The 20,289-nt window shown below is 28.5% G+C and overlaps 2 protein-coding genes across 2 annotated transcripts in view; both read left to right on the top strand.

Moving 5' to 3' along the window:
* LOC111641860 (peregrin-like) overlaps positions 1-8,503 on the top strand; it is a 14,414-nt gene extending 5,911 nt beyond the window's left edge. Inside the window, exons 3-5 of the mRNA XM_023388108.1 lie at positions 542-657; positions 4,174-4,316; positions 8,259-8,503. Coding sequence (XP_023243876.1) covers positions 542-657; positions 4,174-4,316; positions 8,259-8,451 — 452 coding nt within the window. The 3' untranslated portion in view covers positions 8,452-8,503. The remainder of the gene's footprint in view (positions 1-541; positions 658-4,173; positions 4,317-8,258) is intronic.
* A 2,679-nt stretch (positions 8,504-11,182) lies between these two features.
* LOC111641859 (cAMP-dependent protein kinase type II regulatory subunit-like) overlaps positions 11,183-20,289 on the top strand; it is a 111,041-nt gene continuing 101,934 nt past the window's right edge. Inside the window, exon 1 of the mRNA XM_023388107.1 lies at positions 11,183-11,599. Within this exon, the coding sequence (XP_023243875.1) occupies positions 11,398-11,599 (202 nt within the window). The 5' untranslated portion in view covers positions 11,183-11,397. The remainder of the gene's footprint in view (positions 11,600-20,289) is intronic.

Consider the following 20,289-nt stretch of genomic DNA (forward strand, 5'->3'; position numbering starts at 1 on the left):
CCCCGCGTTGGAATTTCGAAAAATCCCTTCTTATTGTGCATTGCCATGGCATTCCCTACTAATACGCAGATAAAAACAAAAAATCGCATCTAAAATAGTACAGTAGAAGCCGTTCTTCCGGTTAAGCCTTAATGCTCTCCCTCTTCCCCCCACTTGGGAATTTCAAAAAATCCCTTCTTAGTGTGCGTTTTCATGACGTACCCTAACTGTGTACCAAATTTCATCTCTCTAGGTCCAGCAGTTTGCTCTGGGCGATGATGAATCAGTAAGTCAGTCAGTCAGGACAAGCAATTTTATATATTTAGATTATATAGTATTGAAAGTATTGATATTTTAAAACAAATTAGTTTCATTAATAATAAAATTAAGTTGAAATAATAATTAATAATTTGGATTTAAAGAATAATTTATTTGAACATTTTAAAAATGTTTATTAATTAATTAATTCACTTATATATTGTGTTTACTGTAAGAAATTTTAATGCTCATTTTCAAATGAAAAACAAATTATTTATAATGTTTGGATAATTAAATACTTTAGGGAATCGTGGAAAGTCATCATCTGGATGGAGTGTTCAACAGCAACAACTCATACCACTTCAACCATTAGATTTAGTTTGGGCTAAATGCAGAGGATATCCATGGTATCCTGCATTAGTAAGTAAAAATTTTAATCCTCTTTGTGCATATTTTATTTTAATGTTGTTAAATTAAATGTCTTGATATGAGACGAGTCATTCCAAAGTAATCTTATCCAATTTTGCTTATTTTTCAGTATTTAATAAAATCTTTTAAAGCTTTAAATTTGACAATGTTAACATTAGTTTATAAACCAAACAATAGTAGAGAATTAACATAATTTGCTATTAGGCAATGGGATTATAATTTCAGTAGAGAATTGAGAAAATATTGAAGTTTATATGACAGATAAGGCAAGTTTTAGAATGACAGTAATATTTATAATTAATGCTATAGAACTTAAATTCTCAAAATATCAGATAATTCGTGTAAACTGTCACAACTTTCTTCATCTTTTTCCTCTATATCCACAGCTTCACCTGACAGCAAATCTTGATGGGATCCAAGGAATCCAATTTTTTCTGACCTTCTTCAAAATAATTTGCCAGATGTTTACTATTTTATTGATTCCTGTATCTGAATTACCGAACACCTTTCTTCTAACAGTGCAGTCACTCATTACTTTTTGATGATAAATTTCTTGGATTCTGAAAATTTGAAATGCCAATTTTGTAGTTTCTTAAGGTAGTTGCCAGCAGCTCTCTTCCAATCCATCACTGGACAATATTCTCCCAGCCTGAAAAATGTTGCATGAGGACTGAATAATTTCAGTTGCTGTCAGATTGACTATAACAAGAAGTTTTCATACTTCTTTCTCAATAAGAACAAAAACTCAAACCAAAGGTAGGAATGAATGCCCTGTAATTGGAAAGATAACTTTCTTCACATTTTAAGGTGCCTTATAGGAAATAGCTGCACATTGCACTCATTGAGCTGTTATGATTTTGTTCCTTGCACCAATCTGCACAGAACCTAATTGTGGAAACTGAAGTTAGATCAGTCTTTGATGAATGATGAAAAACAGCTGTTCATCTGGCAGATTTGAGAAGATTATTTCTTGAATTCACACTCTGTACATATATAACTAAAAATGTTATCTTTAGTAAGCAACACAAAGTAAATATATATCAAAAACTTATAATAACTAACTGAAATGTTATTTCAACTTAAAACACAAATTCTGCATAGCTTTATGCAGAATTTGGTGCAGAATATGCAAAACAGGAATTTATAATGGTGTATTGTTAAGTAGGTAAGATGAATTTTGGATTAAACGAAAGTGTGGATAAGACACAGTTTGGAATGACATTCAATTGTCTACAGTAAAGTTTTATCTTGTATGCTTGGTTTTTAATGATAGAAATATTTTATTATGATAGTTCTTTACAATGGTAATCAGATAGTGTAGGTATTACAAAAATATTAAAAAGTGATTAAAATGCCATTTGGAATGACACACCTCATAGCATAAGTAGATTATTCAGATTATAAATTATCCAGGTAATCAAGTAATTTTTGTATGAAATATCCAGATAACTGGTATAAGTTAAAAACAAAATTTTTAAAATGATATTTTAGAAATATCCATCAATCTAAAGTTTACATTACAGTTCTTAATATTGTAGTTCGAAGTTACTGAAAACAATCTCTCTCACATCATTGGTTCCATTCAGGAGCAGACTATAAACCAGAAAACTTGAATATCTTGTCAAAGTAGGATATATCTAGATTTGAGTGTTCGATGGCTCTCCTATTACTAAATATAAATTTTGTTATCAAGACATTTCTGAAACTATAAACAAAATTTTAAATAGAGAAAATATGTCAATACTTGGTGAAATAATCTGAGTAGTTGAGTGTACACTACCCTACAATAATGAACCGGACAGCAAGATGCGATGGCATAAGGTAAAGAATACATGTTTTAATAGGAGGAGGTCCCCCACATGCTGCAATTGCACTAGCAACCCTTCTGGGGATACTTTCAACAAGATTTTGATACACAGCTATGGGCATTTGTGCCCATTCCTGCTTCAAGAATGTCGCCAGCTCTGCTGTAGATTTCGGACTTGGTTCCCTGGTCCATAAGCATCGCTCTAACTCATCCCACAAATGTTCTATTGGGTTTAGGTTGGGACTCTGAGCAGGCCAGGGAAGACGGTTGACATCCATATCTTGATACCACTGCTTGACAGAGGCTGCAACATGACATGGAGCATTGTCGTCCTGGAAGTAACATTCATCCATTCCATAAAATTACCAGAGTGTAGGAAGAACCTGATTGTACAAAATGTTCATGTAGGCATAAATGTCCAATTTACCAGGAACAACATTGCAAACCACCAAGAAAAACACCCCCAAACAAGAACACCACCACCACCACCACTGAACTTGACAGTTGGAATGATGCACTCAGGTAACAGACATTCATCTGGCATTCTCCAAACTCAAACATGCTCATCCGACTGGAAGCATGACTGGTAGCTTGACTCGTCGCTCCAAAAAACAATTTTCCAGTGGTCAACAGACCAGTTGTGACATTGCAAACACCAAGCAAGTCTACTAGCTTTGTTTGATGGGGTGATGTTTGGTTTGTGTGCAGCAACACATCAGTGGATATTGAAGGCGTGCAGTTCATTTTGCAAAGTATTGGGGTGCACCGTAACCCCTGCTGTTTGTTGAACTCACTGTTGATGATTCGGAGCATTTCTTGTGGTTCTTACGAACCTCACACTTCAGGACATGCTGATCTCATTCAGTCAGTTTACGGGGATGACCAACATATGCAGTTCGTGTCCCAACTCTCGTAGTCTTCCACTTCTTTACATCATCATCAACAGTTGATTGTGGCTGTGATAATTCTACCGCAATTGCACAAATAGACTTGCTCCTAATGTGACAACCAACTATAACACCTCTTTCAAAGTCACTAAGTTCCTTTTGTTTCAACATATTGTCAGAATTTCACATAGAACTAACAACATTACCACTTCACATATCATATTTAACCTTATCAGATCACATGCAAGCACTGGATTTGGATAAAATTGACATGTAGTCAGATTTTATGCAAATCCACTTTATTGTAGAGTAGTGTATATTGAATTATACATTAAAAGATTGGAAATAATTTACAATTAATTATAAAATAATTACATTTGATGTAATTAGAAAGGAAATTTATTTTCAGGTGTTTATTAAAATATAATATGTTTCAGCTTTCTTCAAAAGTTGTATTTTAATTTAGTTTAGCAATTCACAAAAGAATTAAAAGCATTTAATTCTTTCACTTGTTGAACTCCCAAAAATCCATTGATGAAATCATCTGCAAAGATTAATCCTTCATATTACCAGTTTGAATTAATAATATTTGCTTTACCATTATTAACTTGTTTTTTGTATATTTAAATTATGTTTCATTAGTTGTTTTATTTATATTCAGTAAAAGTTTTCAGGATTCAAAATTTTTTATCAAGGTGAAAAGGGTTTTGCAATTAAAAGAAGTTGAGAATCACTGTACTAGATAATAGTTTTTATTATTTATTTAGTTTATTAATATTTATTGTTATATGATAAGTTTTAATATTTTTCTAGATAATTAATCCTGATATGCCAAAGACGGGCTATTTTCATAACGGAGTACCGATACCAGTCCCACCAAATGATGTTTTAGCTCTTCAGAAAAATTATGAAGAACAAGTTTATCTTGTCCTTTTCTTTGACACTAAAAGAACATGGTTAGTATTTTCTAATATTAAGATTAATGTTTTAATACTGTTTGAAAATAATTTGTGTAGCTTAAAAAGCCAACATGAAATTTATATTGATTATATTGTTATTTTTTATAAATAAATTTAAAAGTTAGTTATTAATACTAATTGTTATTTACTTGTCAAATGAATTATTTGTTTGTATAATAATCAAAACTTTCTTAATATCTGTATAGAAATTATTGATCATTACTTTTAAATATTCTAGAATATGAGTCTAATCTATTCACTTTTTATATTGTTTTAAAAATTTGATATTTATTTTGATTGTATTCTGCTGTAAAAAATTTATATTAAATAGTTTGTATTAAGTTTGATACATAAATCAACAACCAATCCAAAATAAATTATTCATATATGGTTAGTATAAATTTTTAACTGACACCTAAAAATTTAACAGAACAATTTTAGTTTAATCAATAATCATTTATTATTTATTTGAATCAAAATGCTTAGAAAAACTTAATAACATTTTAATTTACTTAGTTTTAATTAGAAAATATCAAACTACAAAAGATTTATTATTAGTAAAAGACTAGTGACAGAACCAAACAAAGTATGGATTATTTGGAGCATCAGTACTCTGAAAATAATGAAACTATCTACTTGATGAATTGCTTTATTAAAACTCATCTTTACTGAATTTTCAAAAGTCTCTTCTTTTGAAATATATTAGTTTCATATTTTTCAGATATTGAACTCAAAAGCTTTCCAATTAATGTATTTTAGTAGCTAAATTCTTTTCATTAAATGATAAGAATTTAGCAACATAACATACAATAGTCAGATGAATAAAGAAGTTGTATTTTATTAAAATCAGTAAAGCAATGCTTCATCATCAAATGATTTAATTTAACAATTATATGGACAAAATTGAACAAATATTAAAATTAAACTTTTTAACTGATTTCAATATATATAGCAGTGACATAAAGGAATTGTTGTAGAAATTTATTTTTAAAAATGCTTTCATGTTGGATTTTTATAAAAATATTACTGGCATAATTAAAATACAGCATTATTTGTTAACACAGCTAAATAGATAATTTTTAATCATGTGATGAGTATGCTAAACAATGATTAATGTAAACACTACTATTATTATTGAATACTGTAGTAACTAATTAAATCTTCAATTACTCAAAAATAAATAAATCATTAAAGGTAGTTTAGTATTATCTGTTCTGTTCAGTAACATTTAATGTTGAATTTTAATATGTTGCTAATATATTTATATAAATTTAGTGCAGAAGTATTTAAATAGTCATGAGCTCTTCTGGCACTTTAGCAACATAATTTTATTTTCCTGTTTTCTACTTCCTGCCGTTATGCAATCCTAATAATGTTGATATTCATAATAAAGAACATTTAAACTAACTTCACATATCAGTTAACTACACTATTTTAGTACCTAGTGTACTGAGAATTATGGAATATGTTAGTACTCAGCAGGCTTAAGGCCTGCAATTCCTTAGGAAAAAAATGCATGTGGCCTCATCAGAAGCCTACAAAGTTCACTTGCAACCTGCAGTCAGAAAAGGTTACTGATCATTGATTTAAAGAAATTACTATAGACATTAGTTCAAGAAAAGTTTGATTAATAGTTGTTACATTTTGATTGTTCAGTTTTTAACTTGAAGTATTTTCAAATGTTAATGTTTTAATAAAATATGATTTGTGCATTATGCTATTTTAATAACTGTTATATTTCTAAGTTCTTAAGGAGAAAATTAACTGCTGATTTTTTTAAAAACTAAATTCCAAACACTCTTGAGTTTTAGCTCATCTTCAGTAGTAACAGTTTCTAAACATTTATATATCTTTAAAATATTATTTAGACATTACATTAAAGACAGAATATTTTTTTTAATGTACAATTTAAAATTTTTAAGAAGGTTGTTGTATTTAAGCTCCTAGAGAGAAGATCAAAGTAAATTGTCTGTGAAGCAAAATTTTTTGCTGTATTGAACAGGAAAAAATTTAAAATTGGATATTTTAAATGTTCTCAAATGTTATATTCTAAAGAAATATAAATATTTACAAAATGTGTTACCCCTGAAGATGAGCTAAAGTAATCATAAAAATCTTAAACAAATATTTTATTGTATTTTAAAGATGTTTGAAGATTTATTTCAATGATATATCAGCTTTTGGTGACATAACCTGTTGCTTTTATGTCATTGTTCTTCATAGATTATAGAATGGCATCATTTTAATCTTTTTGCTACTAAATTCTTCTCCTTTAAGAAGTTTCAGAACACTCTTGAAAAAATATTTAGTTAAATTATGTTATCTATCAGTCTACAAACAATACAGTCTATTAGTTGGGCCATAATTTGAAAAAATTGTAGACCTATAAATTTTCACTGTTGTCTGTCTGTTTGTCTTATTTTAATCTTGAGAACAGTGTTAGATAGTTGAAAGTCAAGACAATATGAAAAGAGTAGGGCAGGAGACCCCGATTAACTGCATACAAACTTCTGGTTTGGACTGGAAATCTTGTGAATTTGATTCAAAAATTTTCCCCTAAAGTTACATAGATGGCCAGCACGACTCTGTTGTTAACAAGAAAAGTGTGAGGTATAGGGGCAAGACACTAATAATTTGAGATAGAGAGCAAATATTTTAAATTAAATAAATTAAGAACATGATTAAAAATAGCAGCCTGGTATTGTGACAATATCACAATAAATAATTGCTTGTTGCATACTTTTACACTGTTCTTTGATTGGACAGTAGATGCTAAAAATTTTACTTAAATGTATACAGTCGACCCCCCTATAAGATAGAGATACGTTCCATTCTCTAGGAATCCGCTTTCTTACGAATCCTTCCAATCACAACCCGACACGTATCAAGTTTACGGACTACGGCTGTTTGAAAGATTTTCTTCCATAAAATTAATCGATTCTAGACTAATCCGACTCAACATTTCCAAAATACGTATATATTTTTTGGGAATAATCCGTATAAACTACGCTATAAACAAAAAATTGTAGGATTACTTACCGAGTGTCACCATTCGACATTGCCATTGCTCAACATTGTTTTCGTCGCGGAACAGCTCAGCAAAGAGCGGCCGATTTCTAACAACTTATTTTTCTGTGAAAACTTCGTAGAACTTCGGAGACATCATTAATATAAATAATTTTAATCGCCGTTGAATAAGAAATGTTTCTTTCACAAGAAATGTATAAAATTACAGTACTGTATTAGACTTACGGTACCTAATTTACATACTGACAGACGATAGTTAGCGTAAAAATCTCCGTAGCGTGGCGCCACGCTAGACGGCGGAAATTATATATTTAATTATAACAAAGTTACAATAAGTTAATATATAATTATATATACAGTACCTAATTTATATATAATTAATATATAATTATATGTACAGTACCTAATTTATATATAATTTATATAATACTGTCCAGACGATAGAAATCTCTCCGTAGCGTGGCGCTACGGACGGCGGGAAAGTAGTTCGGCTTCCCGATGACGTTTGAGGTGTTTATAGGGAACTTTTACTATTTTTTACGGATACCGGTAGCAATTTTTTCGTAGTTTTATAGGAATCGTAACTATAGGGACCGTAATTATAGGGGGGTCGACTGTAATATAATTGTTGATACTTTTAAATTTAACTACTTTGCTTTAAATTAGAATTAAAATAAAATATTTATTAAAAATTAATATTTTTTGTACAGTCTACTGAGAATTGATTTTTTTTCATGTTTTATATTAGAAATTTTTATCTTACTTAGAATTTAATAATTTATTGGAGCAGATATTTACAATGTGATAAAATCTATTCTTATGTAGATAAAAAAAAATTATTTTAATTACACTTTACTTAAATATATTGATATGTTTATAAAATGTGACTTTGTGTTTATTACTTTTATGCAGGCAATGGTTGCCAAGAAACAAATTAGAACCACTAGGAGTCGATACAGCACTAGACAAAGCAAGATTAGTGGAGTCTAAGAAACCAACTGAACGTAAAGCTGTAAAGAAAGCCTACGAAAATGCTATTCTGCACCGGTGCAGAGTTACGGGTGAATCTACAGGATTTTCTGGTGATTCCAGCAATGACGAATAAGGATGAAAATGCAAATATCAGTCAATTAAAAATATAATCAAGCATGAAATAAGCACCATACCCAAATACCAAGAACAATAATTGCTTTGTGCAAGATTATTCTATGGTTATTATTACTCTGACTAGTCCTACGAGTCCTTTGTGCATGGGGATTGATTAATTCTCGTGAATGTCATAATCTATCCGAATGATAAAATTTTAAAAGTACTCTACTGTGTTAAAATACGTGTAAAGTAATAATGTAAGTTAACATAGGCAAAAGACTTCATTAAAATGGATATAACAGTTCTCTAATAACTGTACCTCTTAAATACGAAGGTTGAGACACAATTAATTAATATCCATTTGTGAATATGTGGATTCAGAGTACAAAGAAAACTGTTGTCCAATCATAAAATCTGCTTGCTCATCGAGAGTCAGGCTTATTGGTTATTATCACAGTTGTATTTTTGCAACGCCTGATTTTTCTTTCTTTTAATATTTTTATACCCTTCTGAAGGGTAAGTATGCACAGTCCATTTTGTAAAATATAAATCAATATTTCCTCATCCAAAAAAGAAAAAATATCTGTTATTTCATCAAGACAAACCATGGCAATGTAGAAATTCGGAATATTGACAATATTATATTTCAAATATACAAAAGCATTTTTGTTTTTTGAAATTAATTGAATGTTTTTTTAAATCGTCCGCATTAATTTTATTATCCATGTTATAAATTATAAACACAATTAACAGTTTAAAAAAAAAAAAAAAGAAATATATACTAGCTTTGATAATATAATTTCGAATAATAATCAAATGAAATAGGGCTGTTTTCATGTAATTATGTCTCACGATTGCTAATAAACTGCCACTCTGCATCTGGCTCCAAATAAAGTGACTATTCAACATAGCTATGAACTGGAAATTTACTTTATTGAAGTGTCGAATTCACGAATTTATATATATATATAAAATTAAGGAAATTTTTTTAGGATGGTTGCATTAAATTACAGTAAATTTAAATAGTATATGCTTTGTGATATTACCTTTTTAATCCAGAGTTCTGCTTGCCAAATGAGAGATTCTTGTCAGTTAAATTATCGATAAATCTAACAGGAGAAAGCCTACTGACGAAAAAAGGAAAAGAAAACAAACAATACTTGATGCTAAATATTTTAAAATAATCAGAACAAATTTATAAAAAAATATATATATATATTAAATAATTTTTATAAAGAAAGAAGAAAGTTGTATCTGAATCTGAGCTGATCTGTGATTAAATCGAAGGAGGAAGATTCTGACTCTAACAAGATATTTATATAATCTAATCATTATTATACATGAGAAAAAATAAATAATAAAAATACTAGTAAGCTTCAGACACATTTTTCGATATGTATATTTTATTTATTTTTTAATTTTTATTTAAGTAACACACACACACACACACACACACAACCTATATATCTATATGTGTTAGTTTATAATAATGGAGTGTTATAAGTACTGTACTGTACATAAAAAAGAATTTAATTAACAGTAATGAAATTTTAGAAGTTTTATCCACTTTGTACCTAAAGATCATAGTAAGTACTGTATTCTTTGTACTGTACTATACATTACAGGCATTTCTATGGATGATGATGATACTGTATTTTAGTTTAATACAAAGAAAATAAGTTTTCCCCGTTTTTTCTGCGTTAGGTTTTAGGGGAAATTAGGTTCTAACACATACATTATTCCGTTAATTTTAAAATTAAGAATGTTCGGTTACTCGTGTATCATTGGTTATCGATTATAGAAGTTACTATGGTAACGTCATACTAAAGCAGTGCCACGCTCTGGGTACATTGCAATTATTTTACTTAGTTTTTTTTTAATGTGTAGAAAAGGAAATTCATTCGGGGATACGAAAATAATAGTTGCTATATTAAATTTTTATATTTTTAAACGCCGATCTGCATCCATAGACCGAACGAAATCGATAATAGAAGGGAATATGTGTGTACATTTTTCATGTGCAATAATAGATTTTTAATATATAGAAGGCCATAGATATAGCGTGTCGTGCATTACGCGGAAGAAAAATGAATTATTGCCACACGCTACATACGAATTGGAATAATTTGGCAAACTTTGTGATTTTCTATGTTCAATCGATATTTAAAAGCCATCATACGTAGGCAAAATAAAACAAAAATGTTATATAATCCCTTGTTTGCTTTCTTAAACTAAGTACAGTAACGTCTAGATTTTATGGAGATTGCATTACGTTTCCCTTGTTTTATAAGATCGAAGGTTAAATTAGCGGTTTTAAATCAAAATTACAGTTTTTACTAGTGTTAAAGGTTCGGTTGGATTATACTTATTAAATCACAATACGAAATAGATCATATTGTTTACAATCGTTACTCGAATCGTCCACAGATGGCGCCGCGCTCAAGTTTAATTTTTTATATTTATCTACGTAAATAATCCTCTCAGTGTTAAATATAAGAGTTTTGTGTTTATATAAAACACCAGAATGGAATTTAATCGGTTTTAATTTATAAAATACGCGAAATAGATACACGCGAGATAATACAGAAAAAAATTGGATTCGACTTGTGCTGCCATCTGTCGTTCGAATTAATGCTTTAACTACACTTACAGTAATTTAAAACAAATTTTATAAAAAATAGTTTAACGTTAAATATTTACGTATAAACTTTAAAAAATGCGCACGAATTTTTACCAGGAATTTTAAACGATAACGAACGCTTAGAATACGACCGCAAATGGCGCTGCCGTCGTGATCGCTTCTGATTGGTTGATAGAAGAAGCGGGTTTGGGAGTGAAGATCATCTGGTGGATGGCGATGGTCAAGTGGAAAATTATTACAGAGTAAGAAAAAGAAGGAAGAAAAAAAATCATCGGTTTTAAACTTAAATATCTAACGAAGGACAAATCAAAGTATAAAACAATGAGCCACGCGAGATACGAAGTGCCGCCCGAATTGACCAATTTGCTTTTGGATTTTACCGTTAACGTTCTGTTGGAAAGGCCGAGCGACATATTAGAATACGCCGCCAATTATTTCAATCAACTACGAGAAGAAAGATTAAGTCGTTCTTTAGTTCCTTCCGTCAGCGACAGCGAAGATTACGACGACGAACCCATGCCAGGTAATTGATTTAAATTGCTTTTATAACTTGGGTTTTGTCTACATCATGTGCGCGACTGTCCCGCAGAAAATAGCAGACGACGAAAATTCGATTTTTTTCCCTCCCCCTCTTCCATTTTTTTTTATTGTTTATTTACACAACGCGATTCAAATGTTATTTATTTATATATTTTTTTCCTCGTATGTTATTTAAATAATGAATTCGAATTGTTTTAATATAAATTAACAAATTAAAATTTATTTATTTGTTTTTTTTTTTTTTTTTTGAAATTGACACATTTTTTAAAATTTGAATTTGAAATTGACACATTTTTTAAAATTTGAATTTGAAATGGACACGTTTTTTTTAATTCGAATTTTAAATGTACACGTTTAAAAAAATTCGAATTGGAATGCACATTTTTTTTCTTTTAAATCAAAATTGAAATGTGTTTTTTTTTTTTAAATTTTGAAAATAATTTTGTGCATGTTCTATCTTTAAAATAGATTTTTATGAATTTCTCTGCATGATTTTCATCAATATTTATTTTATTATTTTGATATGTGATTAGCATAATAAATCTATGAATAAATGTGGAATATTTCACAATTTAAAAAAATAAAAAATCTGTTTAAAAATATATATTTATTTTAATTCTACATATACACACACACGTATAGCCTATATATACATTGCATGACGTATGTTTCATAGTCAATTTTCCTTAAAAAAAGAAAGAAAAGGAAAAAAAATGAACATGTGCTCTGTTATCAATAATATACTTGGCCCCTTTGACTCTTACCTCTCTAGAATGAATTATTCATTAATAACTTACCACTTCACTTGTGTTTATACTGATAAGCAATGTATTGTCACGTTAGTTACGTAGGACGATTGATGAATTAACACATTTTTCAATTTAATGCTTCTTTTTTTTATTTAAAATTTTATTTCGAGTACTTGAGATCAGTTCGCTGTTATTGTTAAACAATCGTAGTCATTATTTAAGGAATTGGAGAATAAAGCATTACAAATCTATAAATTGTTATATAATTCGCCTCTGGTTAGATTACTCATAGATTTTATTAGCTTCGGTGTTGTTTTCAAAAGAAATGATCTTCGTTAAAATATATTTTAAAAATTATTACAATTAATTTTTTTAATATCCGATTCATCTTCTCAATTTTATATTCTTCGAATACAATTGCATTTGTATATTTGTATTTTTTTTCTAATCTCGTTATTTTATAAATTTAAGCTGTAAAATGTTCAAAGTTCGTATTATTTAACATTTAAACATTACTCACGAATTAATTTCGAGCTTAGCACGTACCATATTTAATTTAGGTGGGTTTTATTTCGTCATAAACTAAATATTAAACAATGATGATAATCTCGGACGAGATATATCCATGTGTTATATTAGGAAAGATTTATAATGGAATTGTATGTCACGAGCGACAGTGCAAATAAACAACTTGCGAAAACGGCCTTTCTAACATTTACGTTATATTCTTATTAATGATGATAAGTAAAAAAATGAGCTTTACTTTTCTAAGAAGTTCCTCCCCTTACATAAATATGATGATTTATATTAATTTGAAAAATGTGATAATTAAATCACTTAACTATTAAAAGGATTTTCAATTTTTTAATGTTATACCGTTATCTTGCAAGTTGAATATAGTTGAAATGATCAACGATGACATTCGCCAGTTTAAAGGATGGAGTTGACAAGTGGCTGTCGTCATGGTAACGTGATTTCTGACAAAACGCTTGTTGTTTAAGATCACTTGAATCAGTAATGAGAAGGGGAAAAAACGAAAGAAATTAATAACCTCAAACTAGTGTACTGTACATTATGTATAAAATAAGCAACGATTATAAAAAAATACAATAATTAATTTAAAAACAGTACCCCAACTCGTTTCCTTTTAAACTCCTTTATTCTGAATATTTTCGGAGATAATAATACAGATTCACTAAATTAAATGTTTGGAAAATAAAGATAAATATGTCTTCTGAAATACTATTTAAAGAATTTTCCTTCATGTTCCTCTTGTTCGCTGGGATGGAGATGCTGTTTCCGTTGCTATGCCAACCTATGTCATGTTGTCAATAGATGCTGTAATAAGACACGTTGTCAAGGTAGTCTGACATTCTCCTGTTGAAGAGATGGAAACAATTACGAAGTCATCGTTCAGAAAGTATTTACAGCATGTTCAATCAATTATTTTATATATATTTCTATTTAAAAATTACCTATCGTTAGGATGAAAAATTTTTACATATATATATATATTGAAATAAATTTTTAGCATTTATTTTATTGTTTTATAACATAAAACGTGTTTAAATATTCAAATACATTATACTCCAATTTAGTTAAAGTTAAAAAAAAAAATAAATAAAACTTTTTGAAAATAGATCAGTAATTTAAACCTTTTTCATTGGCCAAAATATTTTCTAGTATTCCACGTGTAAGATGGAATACTTTTATTATATTTTCCAATGGTACTCACGCTAATTTTAAACTGTAATATTATCTGAAATGTGATTGAAATTCTATATGCATTATTTGAGTAATATATAGATTGATTTTTTAATCATTCTACTTTACATAAGTTACATTTATATAAATGCAATAAAACCCACAACATGAATTTACAATATTAATACTGCTTGTTTAAAATGATTTTTGAATTTTTTTATTTATTATTTTATTAAAAATATAACCGACTTGTAGTATTATTTTCTGTAGTTTTTAATAAATCTTATGATTTCTTTTAACGAATGTTTAAATTTGTTTATGTGTAATTATAAGTGTTAATTGAAGTTTCATAATTTTCCATTTTTGTCCATAAAACATTATTTTCTGCATATGACATCTTTATGACATCTTTAATTTTAGCCTCGTTGCTACTAATGATGTGTAACCCTAGCCTCGCACGTGAATTGACCCACTGCAGGAAATCTTATTAACTCACCCAGTTGTGGACTTAAAAGTAGTAATGAGAAGATGATAAATATACTTTTTTTTTATTTCCATTTCATATTCCCATTTCTGTTTGAGTTTTAAATGTAACAATTATAGAAAAATCTTCTTTTTTCTCTTCTCTCTATTTTTCTGAAAATGGAAGTGATTGGATTAAAGACGAATCGTTCCTTCTCCTTCATCAACAAATATTTGTCATCCGATTCTATTCCATCCAGAACGTATGTATTGAAACCTAGCATGTTTCTGAAGATTTACGTCATACATCACCATTTGTTGGTATCCATGACAACTAGGATATATGGTTGGGATAAAGAACGTGATTGTAAATGCCTTTAATCAGAAATTCTCTCCATTTTTTTTTTTTTATTATTTTAGTTTGTCTGTCTCTCAAAACATTTAAATCTTTACACGCTATTTCATCTAATACTATTTACTGTTATTTTTAAAATTTCTCTAATATATTTGCTATTGTTTATATGCAATTACATAATACAAAGTGAAAAGATTAATCTTAGAATTTAAAATTTTTTTGATACAGGAAATATATCAATTTATTGGTTGATATTTTTTATAAATAGTAATCGAAAACATTTATATCAATTAGTCTACGTAGGCTACGAATTGTGATTGAATTTAAGATGTTACAGAACCACTTTTATGTCGATCCAAATTAAAAATTAATTAAATTTTCAAATGCAGGGACACTCTCTCGAAAGATGAATTTGTTTCTTCATCATAATCATTAAGAAATGGCATAATAAACAACACGGCCTTTCAGTGACGTAGCAAATGTCATGGGTTATTTTCTTACGCTCATTAGTACTTATGAGTGAAATATTATTCTGTTTTAATTCCATACTCTGTAGGAAGAAATTGTTTTGTTGCATATTTGACATTAAAGCCTTAATATAATTTCATACGTGAAAGTTCGTATCGATTGAGCAGACGTAAAAGAATTCGCGTAAAAAGGAGTTCTACGAACCTTTCCACTAAATCATTTGTAAAATAAATCTTTAAATAACGTAATAATTTATTTTAGAAATTAAATATTACCGCATGTTTCACTTACGAGTGAGTTTCCTTTTAATAATAGATGCCAATTTGTTAGAACCATTTATAATATTTAATTACAGCATATTATATAATAACACTTCTCTTCCTTATGCAGTATTTGCACATGCTGTTCAAATAATTTTGTTTGAGAATGTCGACAGTAAATATCATTAAATGAATTAAGGCCCTTGTCACTTTTCAATGGTTAATAAGTTAAAAGAAAATTACGAATACTTGGTTTATTTATTATATAAAAGTATTATTTCATTTGAGTAAACGATACAAGCTTTGATTTTCTATAAGTTCATTTCTTTATTAATATCAGAGTAAAAATTTCAAAGTTTATTTTTCTAATTTTAATTCTATTACTCGATGTTTCAAGTTTATAAAATGATAAAAAGTGAAACATCACTTTAATTTTTTAAAAAATAATAATTAACGTTATTACCAGTTTATCAGATTCATTTTAATCTAATTAAGTCGAATTTATTTAATTTTTGATTAATTAACTGGAACTATGTCCTGCGTTTTTATTACGTCGCCTTCGTTATCACCTTATTTTTAATTAAATCTTAAATAATTAATATACAAAAATACACGAGGAAACATTATTATAATAAGAAAAATTCGTTATTAAATCTCTTAAAATTTCAACGAAAATCTCATTTCTAATAAATTTATTCATAAAGTAAAGTCGATAAACTTGTTTGGGTAATACAGACGAATAAAAATAAATATTAATAAATAACTTTGAATATTACTAATGTAATTCTAACCAGTTGCTTTCAAATTCGTATTCGCCCAGATAATTGATATATCTGTTGAAATTGAATATCAAACAGAACGTCTGTATGTATGTTTATGTACATTGCCTTCGAAACTCTCTTAATTATCGAATCGTATTGTTGATTGTATTAATCAGCTGATCTGAAACGAATGAACAAAGTAAAATAAATGTCGATTCATTATTATTATTATTATTAATTTTACGGGAAGTTATAAAAATTTATTTTTTTATTTTAATTAATATACATATATTATATATCTATTATTGTATGTACTGTACAACCGCCTGCTAAACTAGAATACAAATTCTAGCTTATAGAATACAACCCTAGAAATAAGAGGACATTAGAAGCCATTTTGAAAAATAATTACAGTAAAACCTGTGTAAACGGGACTCGCACGGTACAGAATATTTCTTCCGTTTTGAACAGGTTTTTCTGTACATAAAAAAGTTTTTATAAATAGATATAAATTTTCCTAATAATCTGTTTTTTCAGTTAAGGTTTTTTTTCTTTATTAACACTTAAATAAATTATATTTTTAAAATACCTATGACGTAATTGATTATATGTATGACGTAATTGCGTATATCCCTTACGTAAGTAAAGAATACAATCAATTACGCCATTCTGTCTTAATTTATCACCATATATTTAAATTACAGTTAAACCTTTGACCAATGGAAACATACAAAACAAAAATGGCCGTCGTTCGGAGGTGGCCGTTATACGAAGTACGACTGTATTATAGTTAGAATTTTTATGTAGGAGCAGACAATATGCATTTTAAAAATTAAATTTATAATATAGTAATTATATAGAAATGTAGCTTGATGTTGGTTAATGCTTCTTTCTGAATCATATTTGAATTTTGTCATTATCCTTACAGTTAATCTTTTCAATATTTCTATCTTCAAAAATGTTTCCCGTCCATAATAAAAAATTCACTCAGCTATTCTCCTGTAATTTTATTTGTTTCCGAATAATTCCCTGACATGCATTAAGTCGTGGACGTTCAATATAATACTTGGACATTCATGCAAGTAAAGTGAAGAATTTTCTAGTCTCATTATAATTCGGTTAAAATGTATAAATTATTCATAGTGAAAAACTAAAATTTTTTTTATTAAATATAATTAAATTTGTTCTAAAATCGAAATATATTCGAATAAAATTTTATCTTTTTAATTTTTTTAAGCTTGATTAATTTTTTTCATTTAGAGATTTTCCGTTTTATTTAGGTTTTTTACTGTCTAAAATGGAAACCTGCCTAAATCGATCTATACAAATTTTACTGTATTATTACCATAAGTGCAGAACTTGTAGCCTTTCGAGGCTTCTAGTATGGCCTGATAAAATATGAAATATTGTAAGTTAAATCTTGGCTGTTATGAATTTTGAAAGGAAATTTTTTGTTCTTTTTCTCAATAAAGTTACCTATCTGATAGCTTGTATGCATACTTTTATGTATGTATGCAAAGTGGATACTCTTATGCAACCTGCAGTACAATGTATAACGTGATGGGAATCCTTCTGAAATGGGATGGGGCTTTTAAACAAAGATTGGAGGCTAACAGGAACGAATTTATGTTATTTTCTTGAATCCTGGCCTGAAATTTGAACGATTAATAGGAAAAAAATAGGTATAAAATGTGGAATTGCAAATGAATCCAGTCGAGCCGGTTAGAACTGATAACCGCACGTTTTAACTGCCGAATGTTAACTGTTAATATAATAAACATTATAACGTAAAATAAAATACTTTAAATTGCGTTTTCTTAATGCCACAAATTACGTAACGCAGATATGGGTTGGTGCGTATACAGGTAATCGTTACGACGCGTTACGAGGGAGTGGGGGTGTTTACAAAAACGTTACGTAACGCTAGGATCTCAACTTTTGGGTAACATAATGTTTCATTTTTGTTTGTGAATTGTTGTATAGCATATCGTACTGTTTCTGTCACTGCTTTGTACATTATATGTGCAATTATTAAAATAATGTAACGTTCGGTACCTTGTGCTGTATGTTATTCCTTAAAATTAAGGGGGTTGTTCGAGAATACGCGTTACGTAATTCTTGGAATGGGTATGTGTCATAGCGTTACGAGGTGGGATGATAGTTGAAAAGTGTATTAATAACGTTATGAATTTATGGACGATTCAGAGGAAGTACGCGTAACAATTTTCAAATTTTATACCCATCGTAGATTATGTAAATGAACTTGTTTGATGAGCTAAATTATTAAGATATTTTTAAAATTATTGTAAGGATTTGTCCATTTTGAATTTAACTATGCAGTATTTATATTAATTCGTATATAAAAAACTATTTTTATGATTATTTAATGTTTCTACTTATATAGTTTTTCAAATATTTCTTGAATTGGATACAATAACAATAAACAAATTCATTATTTTATTATGAACCATCAGGGAATGATATGTATTGTTGTAAAGTGATAGGTTATTTAATTTCTATGAAAAATATTTGAATTAGTTGTAAAAAAAATGATTTACTCAAACAAGTTTTCTTTTAATAACTTAGCTACTTGAAATCACTTGAAACATTTCGATTGCATATTTTCATGAAATATATTTTAAACGATAAAAAAAATTCCTTCCGAAAACTCTTCAACAAAAATATTTTTAGTTTCGTATATTTACTGTTATATTTTCAACATTTTAAATGCGTAAAAATAAATCGTTAATAAATATGCATATAGTTTTTTCATTAGTTTGAATAGATCAACAGTTTTCATGCAAGTTAAAATTAACTAGATGCTGTGATTACTGAAAAAAAAATTCCATAATAGGGACCATCCATTGTTTACGTCTACAATTTTTTAGCTATTTTTGATCTCCCCCCTTTCTACTGTATACAATGACGTACTTTTAGCAAACCCCCCCTTTAAATACCTGTAAAAAGTTCTGCACATATTTTTTGATAGGTTATTCACATGACTTGTAAGTAGGTTTTATAAGAAGAAATTCGTATGCCACTATAGTCTGCGCAGCAAAAGAGTAGACACGAGTCAGCCTGTGCTGGAATGGTCGATATCAGATGAAAGGTATGGAAGGAGTTGACACGTGGATTAAAGTAAAACAAAACAGCCGAAAGAGATCGGATCCATGTGTCAACTTTCACATGTCTCCTTCCATCCCTTTCACCCTTCCAACACAGGCTAACTCCTGTCTACTCTACTCTTTCGCTGCGTGGACTATAATATTTCTGTATTAAAAAGTCCACGTAGACAATATCTCGTTGCCCTCCCTTTCTTTAAAACTCTACATCTAATTAATTAATGGCTGACTCCATATACAAAAATGTACATGTAGGCTATACATCAGAATATGCATTAAAATGTAAATTTCTGTCTTTATTATACAAATAAATAAATGAAAAGTATAAATTTTAAGATGTGTTTAGGAAATATGAATTTGAATAGAAATGTTAATTATATTGATAAAAAGGGGGAAATGTAAAATTAAGAATGTTTATGATGTTTATAATAAGAAAAATAATTAAATTGTTAAATAGATTGTTTTTTTAAAGTAAACATTTTATTTTTGTTTTCGCTTTGTAATAATTTTCTGATTTATTCCTTCTTTTAACTATTGTTTATACAGGCTAATTCATTAAATAAGTAAATAAATTCTGATAATGTGAAAGAGTTGTAAGCATTTTTCTAAATTCATGTTTTTGATGTTTATCTGCAGTTAATTTAGAATTTTGTATAAATCATTTTATAACCGGAATGGTTTAATTATTTTAACAATTTTTGGGTTACAATTTGAAAAAAATTGTAGACCTATAAATTCCCACTCTCGTCCTTCTGTCTGTCTGTCTGTCTTTCCTTAATCTCGAGAAAGGCG

This window comes from Centruroides sculpturatus, unplaced genomic scaffold (genome assembly GCF_000671375.1).
Source record: "Centruroides sculpturatus isolate CEXI.00-Female unplaced genomic scaffold, Cexi_2.0 scaffold1546, whole genome shotgun sequence".
Classification (NCBI taxonomy): Eukaryota; Metazoa; Arthropoda; class Arachnida; order Scorpiones; family Buthidae; genus Centruroides; species Centruroides sculpturatus.